Genomic DNA, 19,268 nt, shown 5'->3' with positions numbered 1-19,268 from the left:
TCCGCGTTACACCAACGCAGAGCCTACGCCGTAGGTACGCGGCGACGCGAACCGTACGGTGCATGTCGCCGCTACATCGCACCCTACGCCGTAAGGTTCTGCGTCGATTTAACGCAGAACCATAATTCAGGCTTAAGTCTGCAGCGGTCGCTGCGGGAAGGTGGGCATCGGGGTGAGAAACGGGGAGGTGTGGGACGGGGGGGCCACATATCAGACCAGCCTCGGTTTGTGACCGCGGATAAGAAAATTACGCAATGGGAAAAAATAATTATATAAGTGTGAGGAGCGAGCAGAAAAGGCTGATTGACAGGCGCTCCGCGCGGCCGCGTATAAAAGAGGAGGCAGCTGCAGGAGCCGCCACTGCTGCACCGCAGGTCCTGCAGGCTGGATGTAAGAGCCCACTGGACTTACACGCTTCTGGGGCAGGGGCTTGCGAGGAGATACCACTCTCAGTCAACAAACCCTTGGCCGTTTTCTCGTTTCAAAGCGGTCCTTTTCTTTTCTTGTTGCTGGATATCTGTCAGAAACTCAAACAGAACAGGTAAGTCAGTACTGTTTAGTTTGTGTGGACAAATGTAAATCTGAACTATTTATGGTAGGCAATCATTATTATTATTATTATTGTTATTATTATTATTATTATTATTATTATTATTATTATTATTATTATTATTATTATTATTATTATTATTATTACCGGTTAATAATCTACAAAGCAAAGCCTGTTATGGTGCAAAGTTTGTTTTGGTGTTAAAATATTATTTTGCCATCATTATTTCATCAGTTTTATGATCTTTTTGAATTCTTCACCTGCTGAGAGGTGGAAGTTCAAACTCAAAAATTAAGTCTGGGTGTGAAACGAGAGGTGAGACCGAAAAACTAACTAACAAAAAGTTGTATTTGTTTCCATGAAGGAGATATGATACTCAGGAGAAGCCTCCTCTTGTTGCTCTTTACTACATTCCATCAAGCATTAGCTCAAGGTGAGTGGAAAATGTGTGGATTTCTGTCTTTTGTTACAAGTTTGTATTGTTATAAGTTATTGTGCAGCTCTCCATCTCTGAAACAGAAGTCTAATCTCACTAAATATGTTGCCATTTGTTTTCTCTTCCCCATCCTGATTTTTATTCTCCACGAAGGTGAATGTTTCTTTCCCCCCTAAAGTGACCTAACTCTCTATTTTCATTACTCTTTGTCTTATTCCTAGATGGTGAGCAGGAGGATGAGACATCATTCGACTTGTTTGAAATCAGTCACATCACACGTAAGACTCTGGGGGCCAAACAGTTTCGGGGCCAAAACACTGATGCCCCTGCCTACCGCTTCATCCGATTTGACCACCTGCCTCCTGTAAGCGCCCCCGTACTAAAGCAAATACTGCGACAGATCCAAAACAATGAGGGCTTTGTGTTCGAGGCCAGCATCCGGCAGGACCGCACCTCGCGGGGCACCCTGATCGGTCTGGAGGGCCTGGATGGCCGGCGGCAGTTTGAGATCGTGTCTAATGGACGTGCCAACACTCTGGACCTGGTATACTGGGTGGACGGCTCGCAGAACGTGGTCTCATTTGAGGATGTGGACCTGTCCGACTCGCAGTGGAAGAATATCATGCTTCACATTCACGGGGAGAATGCAAACCTGTTCGTGGGCTGCAGCCTGATAGACAGCTTCATCCTGGACGAGCCTTTCTACGAGCACCTGAAGGCCGAGGGAAGCCGCATGTATGTTGCCAAGGGATCCATTCGGGAGAACCACTTCAGGGTAAGAGAGAGTGTGTCTTCCTGCTGTAGCTGGTCAAAGAAAACACACAGTCTGGGAACTCTCTCTACACTATTTGTCCCCTCAAGAAACTCAAGAAACAACACTGTGGTCTTTACTTAGCGTGATGATAGCTCAGATTAAACAACATTTCTCAGAAGTAGAGTCATAACGCTTTTCTTCCCAATATTGCATGTCTCTGTGTTTTTTTTTTTTGGTGTGGAAAAAACTCCATATTTAGAATCTAAATTTCCCCCTTGCGTGTAAAAATGAGGGTGATTGAGAGCATCGAGATCAAGAAGTTTCCAGAATGCAGCATGAATGTGTTTTTCAGAACTCTTTTCAAAATAGACTAATGCCAATTCTGAAATGTGTCCTTAATGTCTCCAAAATGTGTCATTTAGACAGTAACCGTGTTTTCTTAACTAACAGGGCCTTCTTCAGAATGTGCGTTTCATCTTCGACACTGCAGTGGAAGACATCCTCCAAAGCAGAGGCTGCGAGGTCATTAAGCAAGGTGAGATGGAGGGTTTTTTCTCTTCCCCCCCTCCTTTCTTCTAAAAGGTGTTTGAATCAGCATTCTTCCAAAAGTCCCTGCTCTGCTGGATGAGTGGAAACCATTTCTGTTTTATGTGATTTTCAGAACCCGAAGGATGAATCAGATTAATTATATTTGCAAACTGTTTCAAGCCTAAAACCTTGCAGATGTGTCTTGGCAACTTGTTCACATGCAATCCCCCAACACACGGTGTCTGTGTTTCGTTAGGTATCGGCCACAGCAAACACGTTAGCGTCGTCTGTTCTCCCCTTCTGCATGAATTTAGCTCATTTAGCGTTAAATGGGTCAGAAAGTTTGCAGATTTAATACGTGGGGAGATTTCCCCACGGTCACTTCATGTTCGGGGAAATAGCGGCGTCAATGCAGTGGCTCCAGGTCGAGCAGTGAACAAAAGGAGATACAGATGCTTATATTTGTTTCCATTGGCGGTAGTCTAGGGATAATCCCCTGGGAGAGAAACTAGAAAAAGGGAGTGAATGCTATACTTCAGAGCTCACAGCTCCTACTTCCAGCTGCTCTCACACACACAGACACATGCACGGTGAGGTCATAAATTGGCTGATTGGGTTGCTTTGCTCAGCTGAAACTATGCTCACATGAAGAATAAGGACCCCGTGATCATTTGCAGGGCTCACACGAAGAGCAGCAACCGTGACAAAGACACAGATAACTCAGTATAAGTCTGTACTTAACCATCTCTTGCAAGAAACCAATATGGTGACCAGATATGGAAACCGAGTCTTTGGTGTGCTGTGGCAAAGTGAATCCATATGCAGTGTGTCATTTTATTTTTTTTCCATTTCGGACATCTGTTGCCACAAGAAGCATTGAAGTCCACCTAACGCAGCGAAATTTGTCACCAAGGCCTTGAAGTCCTCTGCATGCTGACTGGTAATGGTCAAGCTCTCGCCCTGGCAGAGCGTTTAATGCCCACAGTGATCCTCCAACCCACGCCAACCACACTCATAAAAGCTGTCACACTGGACATTAATGAGCATCATGAAAATGACCCCGGCTTCGTGCTCTTTTTCAAACCCTTTCCTCTGTGTACTTCAACAGAATGGAGAGTCTCTACTTGGGAGCGAAGAATGTGTAAATGCTTTCACAGATGAGCACTCGTGAGATTTGAATGATTCCAGCAGACTGAAGAGGAAATAAAAACGTATTGGGACATCACTGGGCTATTTGCATGACTTCTTGATTTAGGGGCTCCAGCCTGCTATTATTCTTCATTAATTTGCATAGGCAGCTCCAAGACCAGTTGCAGATAAGTACTGTGCACTGGCCGAATGACAGGAATTCCAAGGAGCTTTGATCCGTTTCTTTTTTTTCCTGTATGCTTATTTTTGAAATGATAGAGTCATATAGTGTGGAATTATAAATTAGAGTTCAGTCGATTCAGATACATGTTGGGTAGTAGTTATGATGTCAAAAAGGTTCACTGCAAACTCCACCCACACGCGCTGCCCTGTCCTGCCGTGTGACCTGTAGCCTGTTTTTGTTGTACAAAGATCACAGCTGGCAGACACGTTACGCTTGGCTGGATCTCCTGCTCCAGATGTAGCGATTGTGCAAAGAAAACTTAACATTTAGCCTCATTACGCCCTTCAAACAGCCATGTGGTAAACCGTCGTGACCTCGTTCATAGTACACGCCGAAGGAAAAGGTTCTATTTAAAAGCAACAGTGTTAAAAAAAAAATGCTGCAACTGAGGGATTTTCACCCCCTTATCTACACAAAGGTAACTCTAGTCTTTAGTTTTGAGCTACTAAGGCTCAAAAAGACCATCAGTTTGATAGATTTCTTGTGACTCCATCTCTGTGGTCACCCCAGTCTTTTGGGAGTTTCCCCTCATTAAAAGGTCAGTGAGATTTATGGTCACCATTTTTTTTCTTGACTCGAGGAACACCCAGATGTCTGCTTAGCGGTGCCATCCTCTCCGGTCTTCCCCCATCCCAACGCCAAACCTGTTGTCATTTCTGGCACGTCGAGTTACCATCACCATTTCAGACACATCTGGTTGCGATAACAGAATAAACACCGCATTTACAACTTTGTTGTTTCTCCCCAGAAAAACAGGAAACCACTCTGATCCCTCAACACCATTCTTGCATCCATACCAACCTATCTCTCCATCTCATCATTCCATCGCGGTTTCATGTGCTCGCTTTTCTGATTCCCCTCGTTCTTTTCCTATCTTCCAGATGATACCAATATTGTGAGTGAGAGCACAGAAATTGTGGATGTCAGTCCGTCCATCACTACCAACATCATAGGTCAGAAGACGGACGACCTGGGCTCAGAGATGTGCGAGCGTTCCTGTGAGGAGCTGAGCACCTTGTTCCAGGAGCTCAAAGGCCTGCGCGTTGTCGTCAGCAACCTTATTGATGGCTTGCAAAAAGTGGTAAGTGTGGAAATCAGTGTGGTAGCTTGACCGATTCTCTCATCGCTAGTTTAAATCAACCCAACTCTGACATGTGTTTGTTTTAGAGAAGCCAGGGCCTGTTTTGAATTTCAGAAGATCATTTTGTGGATGGCTGTAAAAGCCGTCTTTGTGTACGGGAATTCATTTAAATTTTTGGAATGATGATGCAGTCAGAAAGTAAGAGGCTTGATTTGGGTTACTAGGTAACCTATATTGGTTTGAAAGCAAACAGTAAGTAGCCACAGGACTGTTTATAGAGTGGCCTTTGGTGGCTGAACCCATTTGACTCCTGCTATCTGAGGCAGCATGAGTCAGACAGATTTTATGACATGTTACATGTGGATATAGGAAGTGTTCCCCTGGCAGCGAATGGGTCCAGTCTAATGTCTGGCTTTGTTTAAACAGCCCATGTGTTTCCTCTGGGAGCCTCCCAGCAATAAGAGAATCTGGGCATGAACCTTGGGGGGGAAAAAAAGAAGCTGGTATGAGAAGGGTCCCTGAGGCTCTTCCAGATCGAGTGGTGTCTCAGACTCTTATTCTGCACGCTGCTGTTTCCCTATCCGGGAGGACGAACACGCGCACTCATGCGCACGGATCCTTGGCAGTAGTTTATCGACTGACAGCTCCCAAGTGTTGAGGAGTCAAGTCAGAGATCCTCCAAGTGGGTTGGAGGTTGCAATGTGCATAACTAAGCAGCACATTTCCGTGGTCTGTCTTCCCCGAAGCAATAGAGATGTAAAGAAGTTTAATGCCGGAAAAAAAACTTCAGTTAGATGAAGTACTGCCAATAAATCTTTGAAGGTTTTTTTTTTTTGTGGAGGTATAACCTTTTGATTTTATCAGTTTAAACATTTTCAGATTTTTTTTTTCTTTTTTCTTTCGCAAGTCGCTTGAGAAGTCATGCAAAAATGATTAGGTCGTGTTTCCCCCCCCAGGGCGACATTGAACCCTGATATAAATATGATGGAAGGATAGACATTAAGTTGAAGGATTTTTAGCGAAAAAAACTTGAAGAGGAATCTCGGACAAAATCAGCTTGTCAGCACTCGACTCGCTCTGCCCCAGTAGTGGCAGTAGTCCTGCTTTTTCGTGAGTGTGTCCTAATCGCTGGTGAATTGTCTCCTCCCTGACCGCAAATCTGTTGTTGTATGTTCAGACAGAGGAGAACACGGTCATGAAAGAGGCCCTTGGGAGAATGAAGGAGTCTAAAGAGAAAAACATGTGCTGGCAGGACGGCCGTCTGTTTGAGGACAAGGAAGACTGGGTAGTAGACAGCTGCACTAAGTGTACCTGCCAGGTAATGTCATAGAGAATTACACACATTTACTGAAGGGATCAACGGCCCTGGTGTGTTTGTAATTTTCACTGATTTTTTTTTTTGCAGGAGTCCAAGATTGTGTGTCACCAGATTACTTGCCCACCAGTGGCTTGCGCCAGCCCCTCTTTCATCGATGGCGAATGCTGCCCCGTGTGCATGCGTGAGTATTTGGGATCTCCTCATAAATGAAGTCGCAAGCATGCACACAACACATGCATGGATGCCCTTTTAAATCGATGGAGCAGTGTTGCCATAAAACAGTAAAACATGCGAATTAAACTTCAGCACCACAAGACTGTTGCGACCAGTTTATTGGAGTGAGCTATGTTTTTATTGACATTAAGAATAGCTCTTATTGTTCCTCAGATGAAGTCATTTGATTAACAGACTCACATAGCTGCACAAAAGGGTGTTGCAGTTTTTCCTTGGACTGAAACTGAATAAAAAAGAAAACTTGACGTTGCTTGTTCCAGCTAAAGACAGCGAAGATGGCTGGTCCCCCTGGTCAGAGTGGACGGAGTGCACGGTCACCTGTGGGATAGGAACCCAACAGAGGGGACGGTCGTGTGACGCTACCAGCAACCCCTGCACGGGAGCCTCGATCCAGACCCGCAAGTGCAGCCTGGGCAAATGTGACAGCCGTGGTGAGGACTTTTTTTGACTTATGGCATCCAGTAGTCACTGTCTCAGTGGTAATCTGCACTGAATTAAGCATGACCCAGCCCCTGTGATAGTAAAAAAAACATTGGTATGTGGGAAGGGGGGTGGAGGGCACATTATTGAGCTTAAGAAAAGACAACACTGCTCAGTTCAGCATGAGATGAGGTCCTTTTAAGGCCACAACACCAAGTTCACTCTTCTGAAGTCTGAAGTCACAAGAGTGTGGTGGATGCGTCGATCACATGGTCGGGCTGAAGGGTGTGCCCAGTCAGACTTAATCCCAAATAAATCACTGGATTAGAGGGTGTTCCTTAGTCCAATGACTCACCACTGCCCTGCTGAGGTTGGATGTAACACAGATGATGTGTCGCACTTTTGCTAGATTTGTGCTGGAGGCTGAAGCTGATAAATTGGGTATTTGATCGGTTATTGGATCAGCATGTGCCACTGCGTGAAGCCAACATTATACTCAAGCCGTGTGAGAGTCTAAATCAGTCTAACCACAAGGAGATAGTTTACCCACAGTGACATAAATACTGGCACGAGGATCTTACAAAGTCTCTGAAAGCTTAGTAGCTGTTTCCAATATCGTGCAGTGTTTACAGAATGTGGTGGCTTCTAGTCTTTGTTTTTTTGAAAAATATATAGTTGATTACTGTTTATATAAATGGAAATATGGAGGATGGCACGTGGCAAGCGTTTTGGATTTCTTTGCCAGTAACGTTTCATGTTTCATACCCAGTTCGCCAGGACGGAGGGTGGAGCTTGTGGTCTCCATGGTCGTCCTGCTCCGTAACCTGCGGGGAAGGACAGATCACCAGGATACGCCACTGCAACGCTCCGGTACCACAGCTTGGGGGCAAAGACTGTGAAGGAAGTGGGAGGGAGACTCAGAGCTGCACTGCCAAACCGTGTCCAAGTGAGTATGTCAGTGAAGGGGGTGATTTTTCAAACGCAGGATCTCCTTTTCAGCAACCAGGACATGTAGCCGATGATGAGCCTTTGGCTCCCCTCAGGCAAAATTCCGGTGTGGCCTCCTGTCAATCTCTCAGGAAATGTTGACCAAAATCAGCTCAGTATGTTTTTTTCTTGCAGGATCAAGTTCCAAACTCTCATCTTTCCTTTTAGAAATGAAACACTGAAAATTCTAAGCAATGAAGTTCAATGTCATGTGGCGGCATTCTCATCCTTTGAATTCTTCATATTTTGTTGCCTTACAATTTGTAATTGAACTTGGTTTTGGGGAGATTATATGATTATATCAGCACAACTCTCCAGCTTTAAAAGTGAAAAAAATTGCAAATTGCAAAAAAAAAGTATGGCATCTTTTGTTTTTTTTTTTCTTTCCTTTTCTTTACAGTCGAAGATGAACTTTATTTTCTTGCCACTTTCCAGGTTTGTGGGGCTACAGGTTGTAATGCAACAAAATAGGAAATACACTAATGGGGGTGATTATCCTTTTCCAAGGCATTGCATATCTAACGTGTGAATCTTTTCAGTTGATGGTGGTTGGGGACCGTGGTCTCCATGGGCAACCTGCTCTGCAACCTGCGGAGGTGGAATCAAAAGCCGCTCGCGTGAGTGCAACAGTCCTCAACCTCAGTACGGTGGCAAGAAGTGTGTCGGCGAGGCCAACGACAGTGACAGCTGCAACAAGAGAGACTGCCCTATCGGTGAGCATCGGAAACTTCAGCCGATGGTTTCAGCCATTTAACCAAAAGCACATCGTTTCACTTAGTTTTATGACTAAGAAGACAGTCATTCTGGGGATAAAGATGAGATAAAAAATAAATAAACATTCAAGTTGGACAGTTAGGACACAAACTATGCCAGTACATTCGTGTTTACATAAGCTTATTTTCCATTCTCGTCACAGATGGTTGTCTGTCTAACCCGTGCTTTGGGGGAGTGGATTGCAGCAGTTCTGCAGACGGGTCCTGGGAGTGTGGCCCATGCCCTGCCGGTTTCCGTGGAAATGGTACTCATTGTGAGGACATTAATGAGGTGAAAATAAAGCCATTCTTTTTTTTGAGACTTCATTTATTCATGCGTTTCTTTGAATTTTGCTGATGCACTTTTTTCCTTTTCCTAGTGTGACATGGTGTCTGATGTTTGCTACAAAGTAAGTGGAACGCAGCGCTGCGTCAACACTGATCCAGGTTTCCACTGCCTGCCCTGTCCCAAGCGCTACAAGGGCACCCAGCCTTTCGGTATGGGAGTGGACGCTGCCAAGAAGAACAAACAAGTGAGTTGGCGCTACTCTCATTTAGTGCCTTCAACAGACCTCTGGTGCGGTGCCGCTTAAACTGGGGTAGTCTTGAAGAAGTGAAAGCGGTAAGAGTGAGGGATATGGTGCGGATCTATAGCTCCTAGGCATTTTTTTTTTTTTTTTCAAAAGCAGCTGCCTGGATTTTTGTATGTCAGATCCAAATTTATAAACGACTGAAGGCGCAGCAGTTCGGATGATTTAGGAGCTTCATTTATTTCATGAATGCTGTTTGTAGAGTATTGAAGGGAAGGCAATGATGTGTAAAGGTGACTCACTCTGATGCAGTATCAGCACGCAGGGGTGGGACAAATCCTAACAGCAGCCATATGTTACACATATCTGGTTGTGGTAAGATCAGAGTCAGATTGAACACATTTTGGTGTTTCTATTTCAATTGTAGATTCTGAACGGATCAGAGCTCTTCATTGCAACAAAATGAAATTAAGTCATCACTGCTACATGTTTGATGCGCATATTCGCGTATGACATGTCATATATGTCATACTTGATTGGACAACAGCTGTTTTCTTTTCTGGTACAAATGTACGGACCACCTGGAAATGTGATAAATGCATTCTGCATCCATTTCCTAACATCCCTCATCAAACATGTGGTAAACCATCGGCCTCTGCAGCCGCCTGCCTGGAACAGGATGCCTCAATTTGGCTAACTGATTTAAGGTGTCATTGATTACATTAAGAGACTCCAGTTCCTAGTTTTGATCAAGGTCTGTGATTGCAGCACCATGAGCTCATGGAACTGCATTTAAACTGTTGTTGCATTCATCTTCTGATAGTGTTTGGTTGTTTTGAATGACTCAACCCGTAAAAGCGGCGGAAGTAGGAAGTAGGTCATCATCAAATGATGAAATCAAATCAGATCATATGAACTTAACCATTCCCACAAGTGGCCACACTTTGGCTTTTTCCATAATTTCAAAGTAGGCCCTACTCTAAAAAGGGCAAGCTCTTTCCTTGAATGATAGTAGACATCAATCCTGATTTGAACAAATCAGTTGGTTAAACTGTGTTTAAAGTTTTAAGATATGGGTCATGCAGTAGATCCAGTTCTTGTTGTACATCTTATAAACTGTTTTACCTCTCCTCTTCGTTTCTTTTAGGTGTGTGAGCCAGAGAACCCGTGCAAGGACAAGACCCACAGCTGTCACAGATATGCCGAATGCATCTACATCAGCCACTTCAGTGATCCCATGTACAAATGTGAGTGTCGAACCGGTTACGCCGGAGACGGCTTCATTTGCGGTGAAGACTCGGACTTGGATGGATGGCCCAATCAGAACCTTGTGTGTAGTGCAAACACCACGTCTCACTGCCATAAGGTATTTTTAGCAGTTGACATGGCTGATGTTGCTGATTTGACGCTGACACCAAACTCAGCTGGCAAAACTTAGGAACTTCCTGGTTCTGTTTCAGGACAACTGTCCGAATCTTCCAAACTCCGGACAAGAAGACTTTGACAAAGACGGCCAAGGAGATGCTTGCGACAAAGATGATGACAACGATGGAATTCTGGATGAAAGGGTAAGACACTTTAAAATACCTAAATCTTAAAATCTTAAACCTAACACTTAATTTCTATCACTATACCCTTCTTTCGCTAAGTGTATATATATACCGTATTTTCTGGACTATAAGCCACTACTTTTTTCATAGGTTTTGAACCATGCGGCTTATACAAAGGTAGAATAGGTATACTATTCTGTGGATTTTTTTCCACCGCTCGGGGTGCTCTAACCAGAATTAAAATCAAAACTAAGACAAAATAAATGCAAAGAAGAATACGCTACTTCTTCTTTAGCAGATAGAAGTAGAAGCAGATTTCAAACAGATAAATAAATACCGGTTATTTTCTCTTGGTTCTGTCCCTTTTTAATCAGCAAAGTTGCTGCCGTGTTAAAAGACACGGTTAGGAAAGGATCTATTTAGGTACAAACATGTACATCATTTACAGTTCAAAATCCTTCTGTACATGTAGTAAATATCTAATCTAACAACAGAAATATCTGCGGCTAAATATCTTCTTTTTTTTTTTTTAAATAGAGCGGATGCGGCTTATATACAGGTGCGGCTTGTATATCTTTTTTTAATTATTTTTTTAAAAATAGAGCGGATGCGGCTTATATACAGGTGCGGCTTATAGTCCAGAAAATATGGTATATATATATATATATATATATATATATATATATATATATATACAAAATATAATGGAAAAAAAAGATTCACAGTTTTATATTACCTGGAGTGAAAAACCTTGACCAGCTTATGTAAATTAACCCTCTACAAGCATATTCAGCTTTCACTCCAAGCTTAGATATTAAACAGCTCCTTAATAAGCGCATCTTTTCCTTCGCAGGACAACTGTCCCCTCCTTTACAATCCTCGCCAGTTCGACTTTGATAAGGATGAAGTTGGTGACCGCTGTGACAACTGTCCTTACGATCACAACCCGGCACAAATAGACACTGATCATAACGGAGAAGGGGACGCCTGTGCAGTGGACATTGATGGAGATGGTAAATTAGCAATGCTTTAATGACAACTCATTTTCATTATACTTATTATTTCAGTTCAGAAGATATTATCATCAAATAACGTATTTTTCTTTCACAGGAATTCTTAATGAGAGTGACAACTGCCCCTACGTCTACAACTCGGAGCAAAAGGACACGGACATGGATGGAGTCGGGGACCAGTGTGACAACTGTCCCATGCTTCATAACCCGGACCAGGTAGGGCCCCTAAATTACAATTAGTATCATCGTATCTGTCAGTACATGAAGTGTTCATTCTTGTATTTGTCCAACAGACTGACACAGACAACGATCTGGTTGGAGATCAGTGCGACAATAACCAGGACATTGACGAAGACGGCCATCAGAACAATTTAGACAACTGTCCCTACGTGGCAAATGCCAACCAGGCGGATCACGACAAAGACGGAAAAGGAGACGCGTGCGACTATGATGATGACAATGACGGGATACCTGATGACAAGGACAACTGCAGACTCACACCCAACCCAGACCAGGTGGACGCCGATGGTAAGGATGTGACATTTCAAGTGTTTAAAGCTCCCACGGAGAGCCCAGCAGAGTAATATCTGTCCCATTGCTGTGGCCCTGAAAAAGCAGGTCTGAGTGTTAGTTATACATACATGCCTAGAAAAATACTTACTAGGGCTGGGCGATATGGACCAAAAGTCATATCTCGATATTTTCTAGCTGAATGGCGATACTCGATATATATCGATATTTTTTCTGTGACATAATTGGGGTTTCCTCCAAAGCATTATAGCATAGCATCTCTGTTGGCTTCATTTTTTTCTGAGGCAAACCCTTAAAAAAACAGTCAGTTCTAATACAAAGCCTCGTGCCAAATGTCACACAGGTACATTTATTAACAGAGGTCTGCACAATATCAAAATGTATAAAACAAATGAAATAAAAATAAACTGCCTGCATACATAGAATAAAAATGCTTCTTGAATAAAATAAAACAAATATCCCTTTCCTGCATAACAATTAAATTAAAATACACTGTGCAATTAATACAATGTAGACAGTAACAGGCAGACTTTTCCACTGAGGTTGACAGTTGTGCAAATAACAAAACATTTGTGCAAATCTCAAGTAAAACATTCAAGTCAATTTGTCACAAAATAAGCTATATCAAAATCATAAAAAAAATAAAAAAATAAAATAAATTAAATCGATATAAACGATATTGTCTCGTACCATATCGCGTTTGAAAATATATCGATATATATTAAAATCTCGATATATCGCTCAGCCCTAATACTTACTACATTCATGATCTTAGATCTTATATATATAATTTGGCATTACGGGAAATATTTATTGAAGCAAAGTTGCATTTCATTCTGGGATCTGCTAACCTTAAGTAGATGCTGCTGTGGTCAGCGGTTTGCAGTGTTTCTACATTCAGTGGAGATTGTATTATTTACAGTATGAAACCAAATAAAAAAAAAGAAAAGAAAAAGAGCTGGACTGACCCTCTTTATGGAAAAACCTCTTTAGTATCACTGCAGCAGGTGTGAAATGTGGTGTCTGTGGAAGGAGCCAACGACTGGGCTGGTAGGGGTGAGGTCATTCCGCATGACTTTAGTGAGCTAGTTAATAGGGCACATGCCAGGTTGTGAAGTTTTTATTTCCTTTAAGCTTTCGCTCATGATTAATCCACAGTGGGCAATTTATGCAGGGTTACCTGGAGTTTTAACTGCTGTCTGTTATTGGAAACATACCATAAAGGGGGGAATGCTCTGGACACCGAAGCCTTCACACTCTTCAAAGCCTGTCACATGGTGTTTATTTGATACAATCGTTAGAGCGCCTTGTGCAATAACAAAGCTGGTGACAGAAGTTAACTAGCTACTTCCACGCAGTGGTCCTCATTAGCCCCTGGCAGTCTTTTCTTCCTAAGTTGCTGGCCTGGAGTCCAACTCTAATAGTCTTCAGGCTTCATATACTTACAACTATCAGTGGAAGTTGTCACAGCATTAAAAAGATGGCTGGTTTGCTTTAGTGGACTTGGCACCGGTATTAAAACCAGATTCCTGGGAGGAATTGTTAGGTTTCCATTCATTCTTCACGTTGACTTGGAGGAACTCCTCAACAGCCACGCCAGTGGGAGTATTATGATACTTTATTACTCGCTTGAGCTCAATATTTTTCCATCCCATGCAGAATAAGGTCAACCTTAGTCACGTCTTTTTTTTTTTCTTTCTTCTTTTTATTCAGGCGATGGAAGAGGGGATGCCTGCAAAGATGACTTTGATAATGACAGCATCCCAGATATCCTGGACGTGTGTCCTGAGAACAATGCCATCAGTATCACGGACTTCCGGAAGTTCCAGATGGTCCACCTGGATCCTAAAGGAACCACCCAGATTGATCCCAACTGGGTGGTCAGACACCAGGGCAAAGAGTTGGTGCAGACCGCCAACTCTGACCCGGGCATTGCCGTCGGTGAGCAGCACACATGCAACTCATTCATTTCAACATATTTTGGACCCCTGCAGCAAGTTGCAGCTAGGAATGGGCGATATTTTACCGTTCACGATAAACCGTCAAAAAATTCCCCATGGTAAATCCACGCACAACGTAAAAGGAAGGAAGGAAGGAAGGAAGGAAGGAAGGAAGGAAGGAAGGAAGGAAGGAAGGAAGGAAGGAAGGAAGGAAGGAAGGAAGGAAGGAAGGAAGGAAGGAAGGAAGGAAGGAAGGAAGGAAGGAAGGAAATGAGCCAGAAAGAAAGATATGAGCCTGAAAGAAAGAAAGAAAGAAAGGAGCCAGAAAGAAAGAAAGAAAGAAAGAAAGAAAGAAAGAAAGAAAGAAAGATATGAGCCAGAAAGAAAGAAAGATATGAGCCAGAAAGAAAGAAAGAAAGAAAGATATGAGCCAGAAAGAAAGAAAGAAAGAAAGAAAGAAAGAAAGAAAGAAAGAAACAAAGAAAGAAAGAAAGAAAGAAAGAAGGAAAGAAACAAAGAAAGAAAGAAAGAAAGATCTGAGAGAGAGGAGTCATTACAGTTTTGCAGTAAAGGTGTAACTAATTTAATTGTTTTTTATTAATTACATTTAATTGGTGTAGTTTAGTAGCATTTAGTATCTTTTAGAGCAGTGTTTTTGGGGCTCCAAAGACTGAATGTGGAGATATATTTATAGTTACAAAGGTGGAATTGAATTGGTATTTTTTTTTATCGTCATTTTTATCATTATCAGGATAAATGCCAGAAATTATCGTGATACATTTTTTAGTCCATACCGCCCATCCCTAGTTGCAGCGCTTGTATTTTCTCTTCCTCATCACAGGGTTTGATGAGTTCATCGCTGTGGACTTCAGTGGAACGATGTACGTGAACACGGACAGGGACGACGACTATGCCGGCTTTGTGTTCAGCTACCAGTCGAGCGGGCGCTTCTACGTGGTGATGTGGAAGCAGATCACGCAGACCTACTGGGAGGACAAGCCCTCCAAGGCTTTTGGCGTCTCGGGCGTTTCGCTCAAAGTTGTCAACTCCACCACGGGAACTGGGGAAAACCTCAGGAACGCTTTGTGGCACACGGGCAACACTGCGGGACAGGTGGGATGCAATCCAGACGCTGTGAGATCTGTTTTTAAGGGTTTTGTTACATTCAATGTAATTCACTGTTTTTACAGGTGCGCACTCTGTGGCATGACCCCAAAAACATCGGCTGGAAGGATTACACAGCTTACAGGTGGCATCTCATCCACAGACCAAAGACTGGTTTTATAAGGTAAATCAGTCCGTCTGTTTGTCAGTCAGTCTGTCACTGCAAAAAGTTAACAGTTGCCGTTGTGCAGGGTTGTGGTCTACGAGGGCAAACAGATCATGGCTGACTCTGGACCAATCTATGACAAGACATTTGCCGGTGGCAGGTTAGGCTTGTTCGTCTTCTCGCAAGAGTTGGTCTTCTTCTCCGATCTCAAGTATGATTGTAGAGGTGAGTATTTTTTCGTTGTGCTACAATTTCTTTTGAGAAAATGGCTCATGACAAGCAGAAACCAAATTAGATCTTTTTTTTTTTCAAGCTTCTTTTTGAACACAAAGTCGGCAGCTGTCACTGTGTTTAGGATGTTTTGAAAGAAGGATAATTACGGGTACTTTTCTAATTAAAATAAATCACTTGCAAATATAAATGGCCACAAGTTAATTCAAGGAAAACATACATCACTGAAGCAAAAGATATTTTTCTAATGACCACATATGCAGATGTTTAAACAACTGCTGCAAATATCTGTGTTTATTGTGGGGCATGTGTAATGTGATCTAGCTACACTGATAAGTGTTTAAGATCAGACAATGGGAGGGAAATCCCTCTCCATCCCTAACAAATGTATTCAGATCTGAAAACTGTCAACATCTTTTTCAAACTTCAGATAAGCCGGAGTTTCCAACAGTGTTCACAAGGTAATTGTAAGAGGATTTATGTGTTGTGTGTTGTCTGACACTCGTGAGCTTGCCTGCGTACAATGCCGCAGACGCATTGTGAGAGGTCTTGCGAGTCAGTCAAGGCCCTAAGATTTTGTGCTGAAAACTAAAACAGGGAAAAAATCAAGCCTGCAGCTCTCTGTCACGATCACGGCTACGTTTGTGATGACACGCTTCTTAATGGCCACATTGCACACGTTCTTCCTGCACTTTTGTGAGTCTTGTGTGAGTCTCACTGAGGATCTGATTTTTGATCCTGAATGTGGCGATAATGGAAGCTGTTCTCTCAATTTTCCTGCAGATAACTGAACCAAGCTGGGTAGAAAAACATCAGACGGCAAAAGACAAGAATCTCTCAAACCAAACATCACATCTCTGCTGGGGCCATTTCAACGTAAACGGGACTTTGCACACTTGCATGCTTTGCCTTGATCCACGGACTGGAGATAATATCGGGGCACATTTCAGTCTCCCTTGCGACTTGTACGCATTTCCCGAGAAAGAAAAACTGATGGCGGAGAACATTTTAAAGAGCCTTTGCAGAATATCTAATCATAACTAATGTACCTATTCTACGTTTTTGAATTCATTGTGCAACCACATACACGCTGTATGGGGATTCCCTACACACTGCAGCTTGTTTTTCCTGTCATAAATCATTTAGTCCATCTCTGTTTCTCCAACTTCTTTTTAATCCTAAATGCATTTTTCAATAGAGAACTTGAGTGAACAATTTCAATATTGCCAAAGATGTTTATACTAAGACTGTACTATAATTTCTTTTGTAAATTATTTAAGCCTCGCCCGTTTTGTTTTGTTTGAATTTTTTGCTAGTTTTGTAAATAATTTATTTATTTGTTTACACTGACACATATAACTGAATATCACAAATGTCAAGATAACTCATTACAATATGGTTAGATCTTTTTGTGTGTGTTGTAATGCACTTCTTTGTTAGTTTTTCAAATCTTTCAGAGGAATATAAAGTGGCCTTAAAGTAATCTCATGGATAAGTGCAGCAGACGTCTATGGACGTGAAAGAAGTTCATTTTGAGGGGTAAACTACGAAGTGAGATGGGTGGACTAGCTAAGTCTGTCAGTGATTCCCAAGTGCCTCTCTTTCCACCTGGATACAGCACCATGCTGATTTAACCTGGTCCAGAGCAGCTTATGTTTCAATTTGTCCCTTAATTCAACTTTTTGAGTAATCTGGTTTTAAATTTTACATGACATATCTCACATTTGTAAAAGGAATGATGAAGCCACAGCGTCGGCATACCACTTTGGATTAGTTTGTGCACCATGTGTTTCTCCTATTATTTATAATTCATTTAATTATCGCCTCCAATCAAAAGTATTTGCACCGTTTGCCTAAAGTGAGAGCGCATGACCAGACCATTATAATTTTATTCCTGGCAAAACTCAAGAATTTGAGCAAAATGACGCATGCCACGCACAGAGAGCCAGAAGCAGAGATCTTGTGACCTTAAAGTTTCTCGAGCTGCCGCTCTCAAAGCAGGCCTGAGTGTGTTGAACCAGTTTCATGATATACCCCTCTAGTAGTTTAGTTTCACCTAGGGCTTCCTTATCCTCAGAGTGATATACTAGTGTAATATTTTTGATTCATTCTACCATTATTTCTCTAGCAGGCCCCTCGTTAAAACTGGGTGCTAAACCTTTTCCTTTTAGGCACCTTAGTGAACCTGGTGTAATGTACACGCCGCTGAATTTTCTGTGTATCGGATTTGTGACCATGAAATACAGTGAAAATGTTTTATACAAAATACATTTTCATTGACATGATATAGGTATCATTTATAGATATTGTGAAACTTCACTGTATTAGTGGAAAAGCCTCCAGATGAAGGTGTTCGGAGACTAAGTGTGAGTGTGTGACTGTGTGGTGTGGATCAAACAAACGTCAGCGTGTAACTTGATTGAGTCTCCTCATGTCCTTCCATGTTAGGTTTCCATTTTTCTTTATTTACCCAACAGTTTGCATTGCACAACATGTAAATGTTTTTGTATACTTTTGTTAGATACACATTTTCTACAGACATGTGTTGAAGATTGTTCTGTTTCATAAATAAAACACTTCTACACCATTCTGTCGACTGTGTGCATGAATATAATGGTATTAAAGTCATGGTCATACTTCCGTTCATACATCCTTCTTCTCTATACGCTATACGATCTCCTGGAGCCTATCCCATGGGTGAGAGGTGGGGTACACCCTGGATGGGTCAGCAGGTCATTGTAGGGTCAAACTTTTTTCATTTTTGGAAATCGGTAATACACGTCTTTCAAATGACCAACATGCTTTGTCCAACCAAATGCACCCTAACAAGTGCATTAATGGGTGTGCCAGCTTTCTGTCAAGAGTGTGCATGGTCTTCCTCATGCGTGTGTGGGTTTTCTCCAGATACTGTGGTTTCCTGCTACGGTCCAGATCCCTGTGAACTTACAGAGGAGTACGGAGTGCAGGGTATGGAGGGATGGCATTAGAGGCAAAGGAAGAAGATTTACATTGTTGGCGTGTGCAAATGAAACAATCCTTGACTATACTTGCTTTTCCTCGCTTTCTTTTTGGTTGATGCTAAATTGGATCAGCCGGAGGTATATTCAGTTTTAGGAAGCAGATATGTTGTTCGGCTATCAAACAACATAACGCTACCCAGTATTTGAAACTTTATGATATTTATGACTTATTCCCCATCACGTTTCAAATTATTTTTTTGTTTTGTTTCATTTCACTGAATTGATAAGTATCAGCTGCTAGATACATTTCCAATCAAAATTTTTACATACAAAATGAATGAATGCTGGCAGGTTAGTTCTATGGCATAGACTAAAAACAGTCAACAGTTCATGATTACATGATTTTTAAACATAAATGAATGTAGAAAGTTCCTGCTTCGACGGACTGAGCATTCGTCCTAATGATGATGTCACAGCTCTGACACCGTTTGCTCTTCATAATCCATATTCCTCTCAGGGAGGTTCACACAATTGGCCAAGACCATTATTGATAAATAAAATGACATGAAATGAGAAGTGTATTGGAGTCTTTTATTTGCAGGGTGACACTTTCAAACACCAGGAGTTATTAGCTGCTTAACAGCAAAAAAAAACAAAACTGTCAAGATGTAGAATCATACACATTATCAAAATGACTCTTTCTACCACAATTTCATCCTTTTTTAATTTTAATTTTTTATTACAAAAGACAACATCGAGCTACAATGACATGCATCTAGGTGTGTGTGCATGTGTGTGTGTGTATGTGCAA

General features: G+C 42.1%; 1 protein-coding gene across 1 annotated transcript; it reads left to right on the top strand.

Moving 5' to 3' along the window:
• The first annotated feature begins 353 nt into the window (after positions 1-353).
• On the top strand, positions 354-18,084 carry thbs2a (thrombospondin 2a). The gene is made up of 23 exons (XM_061745922.1): positions 354-541; positions 915-983; positions 1,208-1,761; positions 2,191-2,275; positions 4,522-4,721; positions 5,899-6,039; positions 6,127-6,220; positions 6,534-6,704; positions 7,463-7,639; positions 8,220-8,393; positions 8,597-8,724; positions 8,813-8,965; positions 10,110-10,328; positions 10,423-10,530; positions 11,366-11,525; positions 11,623-11,741; positions 11,819-12,053; positions 13,770-13,997; positions 14,838-15,109; positions 15,187-15,284; positions 15,352-15,491; positions 15,928-15,958; positions 16,281-18,084. The coding sequence occupies exons 2-23, from the start codon at positions 920-922 to the stop codon at positions 16,282-16,284; spliced, it is 3,555 nt and encodes a 1,184-aa protein (XP_061601906.1). The 5' UTR covers positions 354-541; positions 915-919; the 3' UTR covers positions 16,285-18,084.
• The last annotated feature ends 1,184 nt before the right edge of the window (positions 18,085-19,268 follow it).

This window comes from Cololabis saira, chromosome 17 (genome assembly GCF_033807715.1).
Source record: "Cololabis saira isolate AMF1-May2022 chromosome 17, fColSai1.1, whole genome shotgun sequence".
NCBI lineage: Eukaryota > Metazoa > Chordata > Actinopteri > Beloniformes > Belonidae > Cololabis > Cololabis saira.
The sequence above is the reverse complement of the archived record's forward strand: the minus strand, read 5'-3'. Positions and strand labels throughout refer to the sequence as shown.

Coding starts and splice junctions, on each gene's coding strand:
- thbs2a (XM_061745922.1), top strand. CDS start 920: ATGATACTCAGGAGAAGCCTCCTCTTGTTGCTCTTTACTACATTCCAT. Junction 1,762..2,190: donor TTCGGGAGAACCACTTCAGG/GTAAGAGAGAGT, acceptor CTTAACTAACAG/GGCCTTCTTCAGAATGTGCG. Junction 15,110..15,186: donor CGGGCAACACTGCGGGACAG/GTGGGATGCAAT, acceptor CTGTTTTTACAG/GTGCGCACTCTGTGGCATGA.